The 11737-nt window shown below is 29.7% G+C and overlaps 1 protein-coding gene across 1 annotated transcript; it reads right to left on the bottom strand.

The window, feature by feature from the left end:
* Positions 1 to 1872: 1872 nt before the first annotated feature.
* LOC115238588 (serine/threonine-protein phosphatase 2A 65 kDa regulatory subunit A alpha isoform-like) lies at positions 1873 to 5207 on the bottom strand. Its single transcript, XM_029812554.1, is given in 9 exon segments — positions 1873 to 1876; positions 2940 to 3196; positions 3292 to 3535; positions 3631 to 3740; positions 3742 to 3867; positions 3943 to 4103; positions 4203 to 4422; positions 4535 to 4726; positions 5080 to 5207. Coding segments are annotated over 9 exon segments (1425 nt in total). The 5' UTR covers positions 5191 to 5207.
* Positions 5208 to 11737: the final 6530 nt, after the last annotated feature.

Genomic DNA, 11737 nt, shown 5'->3' on the forward strand with positions numbered 1-11737 from the left:
GAGGACCTCGCTTTACAATGTAGCATGTAACGGGCCAAAATCTCGTCGTTAAATATATCGTTAACAGTGATAGTGACAGCAGTGGGACTGCACATGTTACAACAATTAGTCACACAATTTCTGTGGATGTGACAAAATCGGATGTGGCTACAATATAATCTATACTTGCCATTGCATTATAAAACATAGGTATGCTTCCTGCTTGAAATAAATTCAAGATAGGAAAATTATTAATAATGTAGATGTGTATATTTGTTTTTATAAACATAAGCATATATATATATAGTGACAAAGATTAAGACGCAGTACATTTTCTTAATCAGAATTTTTATATACTTTTCGTAAAATAACAAAGTTATTTTATAAAACGTAGATAAAATACTAAGAAGAAATGTATTGGTTTATTACAAGATATATTAAATACATAAACTAAATTTTTTATACACATGTACAATTACAAAATGGTCAACATATTTTCAAAATTTTAATAATTATTCTAAATATAATTCTCACACAAAATGTAATAACGTTTATATAACAAAAAATATAAAAAAATTTTGTTAAGATGTCTGTGGAATTGAACTTGAGTTTACTGCGTGATAGATTGAACACTCTTGCACTGAGCCATCACATATTTCTTGTAAATTCTTTCATATTATCAGTATTTATGTAGCAGATATTTTTACGCGATAATATCGATATAATCGAAAAGAAATCAAGATAGCATATTTGTCGGTCTATAAATTTGCAATTACTGAAAGATAATGTAAGCCAAGAATTAACAATCGTTCTCTCCTTGTCGCTCTATCATGCTGACAATACATAAAGTATCGATGAAAAGCAACAAGTAAAAAAGCAATAAATTGCCAAGTCTAAGAAGTGCCCGTATCTCTTACACGTTGTATATTAGTTCACTCTATTAGCTATTATTCTACTAATATTATTTATCATTGTGCAATTTTGAAACATATGTAACATTTCTATATACTATTGGTATATATCTGTACATATGCGCATAAGTAAACATAAAATTTATAAAAAGTGGGCGCCCATTAGTCTTGTTGCATTACTGCTTTCTGCTACGAGAGGCCAGAAAGCATTTTCAGGCCATATCTCGGCCGTAAAGCGATACGTTAGAGGAACAAGGATAGCATGATCGTTGATCCTTTTCTATCTTTCCTCTCCACGGTGCGTCCACGCTAGCAATGCAATCGTATGTGTGCGTATACAGACATACACCTATACATCGAGAATGAGAATTCATTCCTCAGCGTTGGTAACCCTGAAACCTGAGTTTCACATTTTCACCGCGCGAGATCTCCAATGTTAATTCGGAGTTTGCCCGTCACTCCTGTCGACCCTTAAATAGTTAGATTACAGTTAAATTTAGTTACATTAGAATTTGCAATTACGAATATTATTTTATAGAGTGTTAAAATTAATATTGTTTCCATATTAAAGGCTCTTTACATACATAAATTAGTGTAGATAATATAATTTGAGTGCGTAATTTATAGTTACATGTATATGAGCTATATACTATACATATAAACTGATAAAAAATTTTGAACATCTTGTTTAAGGATTTATTTCTTCTATAACGTTTTGTGTTAAAATAATAACGTATTATATATCATGTATTATGCTATGTAATTCTAAAGTTGTTATTGATATACTAATAATTTTAAAGATAATTCAAAAACATTAATAATACAGTTATGATTAAAGATCCCATATAAATATTAAGTATAAACTTTTTAATAGAAAAAAATTCGGCTTATATTTTTTTCTGGTATAATAATTATATTTTCTGTAAAACAATAAGTATATTCTTATATCATAAAAACATGAAATTGTGCAACGATAGTGTGCTCATCTGCAATAAGTAAACGAATAAAGTTCATTTATTTCTTAGTACTCATTATTATTCTTATTATTTTATTGCATAGTAGTACATGTTAATTATGTTAAAAGTTATATATTGATTGGATCTTATTGTTTGGAGTTATATCTGATATTGCTACATCATACTTTTATGCATACAAATCAAAAGTTGTAACTGTTAGATAACATTTTATTCTATTTGATGGAAAGGGTGGAATTTTTTTTTCTTTGACTATGTAAATCTAAGATGAATAATTAATTTTTTTTTATGTTATTGTATGGATAAAAGTTGAATATCATATTATATGATAAATATATTGTTCTCATAATACCGGTGTATCTTACATTCACAATTATCAAATTTAATAAATATATGTATCAGAAACTTATAAAACACAATAATAGTAATAAGCTGTGATAATATCGTATAATGTAAGATATCTATATTAATGGTTATATAATAAAATAAATTGTAACAAAAACTCATTTTCTCTCTCTCTCTCTTGTCTCTTCTTAATATATATAATAAATGTTTGAAAAATTAAAATACTAAGTATTAAAACGTTTTCTAAGATTAGCAAAAGCAGAAGTACAACAGTTTGTGAATAGGTATTTTATTGTAGGAATGATTTGGAGAGATGTTTTTTTATTATTGTATTATATTATTTTTTTAAACACTCAAGTATGTATGAGAAATACATGTTACAAATTAAATTGTATATTGTATTCATTAATGTAATAATAGATATACAAATACAATATAACTTAAGAAAAATATGATTTATATGATTTATTTAATATAATCTACTAATTAGAATTTATATGCCTTTGTGTCGCGTCAAAGTCTGCTCAATGACTGTGCATTAATATTACCTATATTACCTTATAGTGAAGTATTGTGGGATGTTACTTTTATCTCGCGTGTGTATGTGCATATATATACATATATGTATATATATGTATGTATGTATGTATGTATACACACACACACACATACATGCATGCATATTTAGATATATTAATTATTCATTCAATAAATTTTAACAAGAGATAGCAATATATTTTTACCTGCAATGCCAGCAATTGCTTCTGAAGCAAAGTACTTCACATCCACGTCGCTATCAGTGTTCAATTTATCGAGAATAGGTTTTACTTGAGTCTGGACCGCTGAAGGTTCGAGAAAAGGTCCAATTCGTTGGAAAGTTTTAGCGACATTAAATTTTACATTTGCAACGTTATCAGTAGCCATTGTCAATACCGTTGGAAGCATTACCTTTGTTGTTATCTCTGGACCACACACTTCAGCTAGAACCTATTATAAGAATTGTATAAATTGATTTTTTCTTTTTTGAATATATGTTACTATTACAATCTCTGTTTCAAAGCCGTATAACGCAATAAGCTTACATTAATGCAGAACAAGCATGTCATTCTGTGAAGATAGTTCTGATCCCTAGACATAGCCAAGACTTTGGGTATTACTGTATTCTGTGCCCATTCGGGACCAAACTTTTCTACCAGTTTTTTCAGATTTAAAGTAGCTGCTTCCCGAATTGCGTAAACATGGTCCACCAACCAAGTCATACATAAAGAATTTAATTTCTCGTCAAAAAATTCTACTCCAAGCTGTCCAGCTAACAATGGCATATACCTAAAATGTCAAATCAGTAGTAAAGTATATTGCTATCTTATTCTTTTCTTTTAACTCCAATAGTATAAATTAGATAAATTAACATATATAATTACTCAATAATAGCTAGTCGCACACGCCATTTAGAATCCTCAGCTAATTCCACAATGGCAGGTAACAGGGATTGTGAAAGTTGTTGTATGCCAATATCTTTGTTAACGCATTTTTTTGCGCCATGATTGATCACTAGCACATTGCCGAAGTGTAGGCATAACAAACTGTTCAACATCTTCTTGTTGTAACAATGCTGCAATACTAACACAAGCTTCAACAACCAAAAGACGAACTGAATCCTGTAAAATTGTTAGTGCAAGTATGATAATCAACATGAAAAGAATTGTGAAATTTCATAGTTTTAATGAACTTACTTGTTCATCCTGAGCGAGGATAACAAACATAGGAATTAAATCTGATTTAAGATATTCGATTTCCACAACTTTTGCAAATTCACCTAATTTAGACGCAGCTGATCGTCGTGCCATGGGTGTATCATCCTGGCACAAGCTGCGAAAGTGATTTCGCAATTCCGCTATAACATTCATGTTTGCAACATGTTTTCATATTTATTCTGTATTAAAAACTTATGCAACATGGATTTGCAAGAAAGATAAAATTATTGTACAATTACCTTTGATTGCTGGACTCACTCTTGGATAGCAAACACTGAACAATCCACATGCTGATGTTCTTGACGTAAACCAGTCTCCTGAAGCTAAGCGCTGTACCAAAGGAACAAAATGTTCTTCCAAATCTGCAGGACTGTGTTGGCTTACAATATTTCTTAAAGATTCCACTGCTTTATCACGAACCACAGTTTCTTCGACAGTGGCCAGAGATTCTAATGGTGGCTACATTAAAAATTTATAATTTATATTTCTTTGATAGAACAGACAAGACAAATTACTGAAATGAATCTGGGACTTATGTTAAACACTGTTCAAAAAAATCTATTGCTATTACCAATAAACAATGCACATATTCTGGTCCACCAACGAGAGGAGTAAATGTGCCGAGTTGCTCAGCCAATGCAAGAAGGACTTCATCTTCATCATAAATAGTCTCCGTTAAAAATGGTATTAGCTCACTCCGTGTTCGTTCAATACCTAATGCAAGTGCAATTGTTGATAGCTTCTTGATAGAATTGAGACGTAGCTATAATGAAAAAAATAACTTATCAGAATGCTTATAATGTATATCAACATATGTAGGAATAGCAATAAAAATTATTGTTTTGTACTCTGACCGTCTAAAAAGTTTTAATCAGGCTTCTCTCTTTTAAACAATCACACCAACGCGTTTTCAATTCTATGTTATACGTATTATCTTTAAGATCGTTATATATCGTGCATAAACTCCATGAAGGATATTACTAGCTTTTCTTTCCGCTAGTATCGCTATGTCGGCAACGCTTTGTTTAGAGATCAGATGACGGGAAAACGAACATTTCGGAAGAAGAGGAGGAAATAGAAAATTCACTCTTCATAATCATCGTAAACAACAATTACCTGGACGTCCTCATTTTTTAGCTCGTCGATCAGAACCGCAATCGGGTAAAGGCTGTCGTCCGTAATAGATTCACTCGCTGCCATTTTGCTGCCGGACACACTGGCAATCATGGTGTAAGTACTTATCGCTATATAATAGGGTAAATACAAAGAGGATTAGATAGAGTGGAAGGTAAGCGTATACAGCGATCAATGCCATCTACCGAGTCTGATGCCCAATTACTTAGCTTCTTCTTGTTCAAATTCGATCGCAACTATTAAAATTTATTATGTAACACATTTCACTTTGATCAAAAAGTGACATTGATTGCATGAAATGAGTGCTTCCATCAATACGAATTCTATATCGCGTAATATCGGGAATGGGAGATATACACTTAGGGCATCAGACTCACGAGAGGGCACTGAAAACTGTATACGCAAAAATACATTACGCTCTTATGGGACCTTCCACTCTATCTAATCCTCTTTGGGTAAATAAATGGTTATAGAATAATTTCAAAATATGCATACCATTATATGATAATTTTTATGTGTAGGTGTCTATTACATATTTAAGAGGATGCCGGACCGTCCTGTTTTACCGGCCATAATAATTATATATTTGCTTAATATAAGGGTTTTGCGGTGTGTATGTGCAAAATAGGATACCTCTCCACTCGGAAATGCATGAAGGAATATAAGTGAACGTTTGAAAATGTATTTGAAAGCCTAGTAAGAAACATTTCGGTGTGCAAAATGTTGCATAGTAAAATCTTTTTTATAAAGCTTCTAAACTCACTTCTCGAAGTTCACTAATACTTTTTGATAAAATGCCGAGTGCGGAGTTCACTTGTTAGGCACGTGCAGGTTGCAGGTTTTTTATATTAAGTAAATGTTGACGGCAGAAGCCGATAACAAAACTGTAATTTTTTAATTTTTTTTCACTTTTCATATGAAATCATAAACCCCGCACTCCGTTATTATGTATACTTTAATTATGGAAAAGGATTTGTTGATATCTATAATCAACAAAAATATTTTGCAATCCTACTAATATTCGCATTCTGTCGGTATCCGGCATCCTCTTAATATAAAAGATTTTTATTAACTTAAATGTTAAATATATGGAAAAACTTTAAATTATTTATATAATTAACTATAGATTTATAGAGCTATTAATTATAAATTTAATTTGATTATATAATCAAATAAAAAAGAATTACATTTTCCGTATATTTTATAAATATTTGAGTTGATAAAATTCTTCTACACTAAGTAATAAACATCTATAGATAAGAACTATTTGAACGCATATCTTGCAATTATTTTATAAAATCTTTAATTATATTAATAAATATTTCTATATATTTAACATTTAAATTGATAACATTCGTTTATACTGATTATGAATAATAAACTTATATGTGGAAATTATACTTTTATACATATCTACTATTTAGTATAAACGAATTTTATCGACTCAAAGGCATGAAAAAAATTAATTATTTAATTATATAACTAAAAAATTTAATTAAATTTGCTTATAAAGCAAAATACATAGTTTTATAGTTATTGAATGAACTTGTCGCATATAATGATGTAATATATATAAATTTATATTTTTACCATTTTTTACAACGACTCTAACGTTCTATATTTTTTTGAAAAAGTTATTTATTAAAATGATATGTATACAACAGCATATATTTTGCTTTACTATGCAAAGCGGCTTTCTACTCACAACTCTCTCTCTCTCCCTCTCTCTTCCTGTCTCTCTGTCTCTCTGTCTCTCTCTCTTTCTCTCTCTCTTAAATTAACTTTTAATAGAATTAACGAAATTCTATTACTAGGTAGATAAAAGCCCTCCTGTGCTTCGTAGTACACATCAAAAGAGACGTTTTAATATCCCGTATAGTATGATATAATAGAGTTATTATCTCGTTTTAGTGGCTAGGTAAACACGGAATTAATATATTAAAAAATGTATTCCTGCCAAAGTAGTACTAAAATTTATATATAAAATATCAGATATTACGTTTCTGACAATTATTAACTAAAATTAAAACGTGGGGAATAGTATGTATTTATCTATCTTGTATGAAATACAAATTTTATTTATGTATCTATGATATTGAAACAGTTTTTTAATTTCGATTTTTCGACGTGTTTCATGTATCTTGAAAAAGAATAATTTTTATTTCTATCCTAAGGATAATACCACCTTTCGCATTACCCGAATGGCCCTATAGTGTCGACTTTACGAGCACAGTAATGCGAATACAATATTCGATGTGGTCACAGTGAGACCCGGAAAACCACCTTCGCCACCGAGAAATCAGTCCCCCGAGAATTGACCGTGCCTGAGTCTGACAAACAAACTGTTTAGACCACCGCTACCTCGTATCCGTACTAAATAACTGCTCTCCAAGAGTATGCCAAGTCGTTTTCAAAATCGTCTACCCTGTCGACCTTGAGGTTTTAGTCTTGATATACACTATCCGGGTAAATTCAAGCCTAGACAATGCGTTCTATTAATAAAAGTAGAAGGACAAGTGAATAATATAGATTGTAATGTGAAAGAAAATCGCGTGAAGAAATGATGTTTGAAATATTTTGAATTTAGATATCGGATTATTTTCAGCCAAACAATATAAACAAAAAGTTAGCATAATTATTTTTAAACGTGATATTTTTAATACCTTAGAAAATTGAAAAAAATGTTTGAACTGTTTTTTATATCGTATTATATATTATTATATATTATCGTATTATAAATTTAGATATCGTGAAGATTTTTAACTTATTTATATAATAATTTAGATCATATAAATCTTTCAAAAATTTGCAATTTTGAAATAGAGTTTTATGATTGTATGTGGCACAGTTGGGTGTCATGTCCAATTTTTTCACACACAGATCGTCTCTTAATTGGTTTTACTATTGCTATGACAAACACATGCAAACCTATATATACATACAATCGCGTACATATATATTTATATATATTTTGTCTTTTTCACGAAACGAAAATTTAATAAGAAAATTTTTCAATCGTGTTTTTTGTCAAACTGTTTTGAAGATACAGGGCTAGTTACAATTTCGATTATATTTACAAAAAACATAATCTAAAAAATAATATTATTTATAGATGAATTCTATTTCTGCTTAGATATAAGTTTATATTCTCGTTGATAATTGCACGCAGATTATTCTGAATTTAAGCATAAATGTTACTGATATTTTCATATACTTGTAAATTATTTCCAAAATTATTCTTTTAAAACAACTCGTTTTTTATTTGAAATATATAAACTTTTGATCAAATTATAAGATTATAAAGTTTGCATATTTTTTATTAAGCCAATATATCGTCAGTATTTAACGAAGATATAAAAAGTAGCACAGAATTTTTATTCTTTTATTATATATTCTCTTACTTTCATCTTCAGATAATTCAAAGGAGCAAGGCTCGTCATTTACGTGTGGAAAATTATGACACATTTCGATAAATATCTAACAATAAGTCTGTCTCTTTCGAGAAATTACGAGAGCATAGCGCGTAAATTGCGTGCGCTCCGACCGTTTGTACTTTTTACTTTAATCTTGACAGGCTACATTACTACGGCTGCCATGTTTAGAAGTGTCTCGTTTCAGTGCTATTTGAATCTCCGGTAACGATACGAAGGCGAATCTCATCTCGCTTGGCAAGAAAAAATTTGACAGTAGCGAGATGAAAACCGGCAGAGATTTAAATTTCATTATCTACCGTTCGTTAAATTAGCTCAGTTTTACTCCTTTGCATTTTCTTTTTACGCAAATTACGAGTTATCAGATTTCGTCTCGTAGGTTTCTTCCTCCCTTGATCTAATAAAGTCGGGCGATAAAATGCGAGAGAAGCGGCGGCATTCCGATTTCCTATTTAAATTATTCTCGCGCCAGCATCGTTCGTCGAAGATAATAATGAGCAGGAAAATATGGAACTCCAATTTCCCCTTCTCCTACGTATCGAAGATTCCGGACGTGTATCTAATGAAATTTCTGTTAAAATATGCGATCTTGTTCACTCGCCATGCTTTCGCGCGTTGAGATACAACGGAAAATTCTTTTAGATATTGCTTCTCAAATTTTGCAATGATAATGAATGATACGATGATTAATATTTTCAGTCAAGAATGCCCATTTTCAACAGCTTGATGATCAATAAATATTTTTGAAGTTTCTCGAATATTATTAAGATTGAATGAATAAAAGTAGAATAAAGCATCAGATATAATGAATGTTTGGGCGTGTTAAATTGCGTTATCACTTTTGTATTTTTTGTAGAACTGCAAATTCAGCACTGGGAGACACATTTAGATAAAAGATAGACCCAACGGACACGTTAATCTTGGCATATGCCGGCCACGAACTTATCGATGTAATCTTTTCGCGACCGACAGACATTTAGATACAATGATGTAATCGGAAATGAAAAGCAATTAAATAATTTTTTTTTTGTTATGATTATATCTAACTTTATTCTTTTTTAATTATTAGTACTTTTTTAATTATTAGTACTTTTTATTAGTACTTTTTTTTATTATTAGTACTTTTTATTAGTACTTTTTTAATTATTAGTACGCTATATTGCTTGAAACGTTATGCAATATAGACGATAATTAAGAATTACACAGCTTGGAAATACTATCAAATTTATGACAAAATATTGTATGACGAGATATTAATTTAATGCTTAAAAGCATAATGTCACATACTTCGCACAATTATTACTAAATGAAGTCTGAGTTTAAGATTTAGTATTTTTGATATTAAATTTAAATCTTAAATAACATTTTATATTAAAAGTTTTTTTTACACAAATTTGCATTTAAGATCTATCTATTTCTATCTCAATTTTTTGTTAGAATTTACAAATAACATTTCCGTATCGATTTTTAATCAAACTATTCGGGTTAGATATGCGAACTTTTCGACGTGTAAATCTGCAATTGAGCTACTGACGTGTTGACGTTTTACTGACGATCCCTATCGCTGGAAGAATATTTTAGTCGTCGATATTGAACAAGCGAAACGTCAGCTTCGACTTGCATATCGATATGTACGTATCATGAAAGGAATTTTGTCTGATATCAGGTAATAGAGTTCGCGCGTGGAGAGTATCGAAGGAAACCGTAATCGAAAAAGGTTGCTCATTAATGAAGGAAGACGTTTATAGAAACATACTGTTGCGAACTTACGAAAAAGTTACAGTCTCAGATCTTTTATTTGTCTCAAATATGAGATATTTGGCTCATATTTCTTTAATTATATAAATCGAATATTTTAAAAATAGTATAAATCTTCTCCCCAGAATTATTAAATTAAACAAAAAAATTTCTAATTGTATTAAGAAAAAATATATTCATTTTTGACGTTATCCTATACTGGTGCTCTTTATATACACGCGAAAATTTAGATTGTTATCCGAAAATTTTTAAACGTTATCCTTAAAAGGTTGGAGTTCGTTAATAGTCCGATAATTGTCTACAAATATCTGATAAAAAAAGTCTACTACATATAATTCTCGACACAAATAGAGCACCTCCGCATATTTCACAGAGCTGTAGAGAGAATCTAATATTAGAATAAAATTATAAGGCTTTCTATGACTTAAAATTATTTAAATAAAATATATACGCCCTAATTACCTCGCTAGGCTCTTATTGCCTTTTCTTATCTTGTTTGTTCTAATATATTTTTTATTTAGGGATAAATAATAAACGTTTTTTACGTACAAGTTGGGATTTTTTTATATATTTGGCGTATTTTTTTTTACCTTTGTGAGGTTTTTTTAGGTTGACTTTTCTTATCTTGTTTGTTTTAATATTAGAATCAAATTTTGCGTTTGCGCTTCAATCACTGATTTGAATTTTACAGTAGATCGTGCATGAATATTAGTGATAAACATACTCAAAGAACGAATCCTATTGTATTAGTGTGCACTTATAGATACGCTGCTGTTGCATTCCAACAGTTGCATCTGACGTGCAAGCTACCTTTGGTTCAGGATTTATTGGTACATGAAGAAGCAATTATTCTCTCGAATGCAACGAAAGCATTGTCTTGCATCTGGGAAATCTCGCGAATATATAAAAATAGTAACTTTTTCTTGCTCATCGCGGCTTGCCTCGTTTAATATGCACACAGAAAAATATTATTCTGTTGCTAGGTAAAATGATTACTCAGTTTACTTTACTTCTTTTAAGTAACAGTTATCTTTAACAAAGAATATTTTCTTAATAATAGTCTTAAAATAGACTTGTCACTTATTCTGTTAAATGATTACTCAGTTTACTTTACTTCTTTTAAGTAACAGTTATCTTTAACAAAGAATATTTTCTTAATAATAGTCTTAAAGTCTTAAAGTCACAAATTTTAGAAATACTCATTATCATGTACTCAAAAAAAGTAAATATTTTCTTTCGAAGAATATTATAAAATTTTATCGAAGAAAAGTCAGATATGGTTAATTTAATGTAAGAAAATTTATTAGATCAGAAAAATTTAATGTATTTCTTTCAATTATATAATTTAATATTCTTGATTGAAATATTAAATTTATTAGGATTCAGAATATATTTTGAATAAATTTGATGCTTATGATAAACTTATGATAGATTTGCGGATATATAAACTT

Source organism: Formica exsecta, unplaced genomic scaffold, assembly GCF_003651465.1.
Source record: "Formica exsecta isolate Colony F162 unplaced genomic scaffold, ASM365146v1 scaffold350, whole genome shotgun sequence".
In the NCBI taxonomy this organism is placed as follows: domain Eukaryota; kingdom Metazoa; phylum Arthropoda; class Insecta; order Hymenoptera; family Formicidae; genus Formica; species Formica exsecta.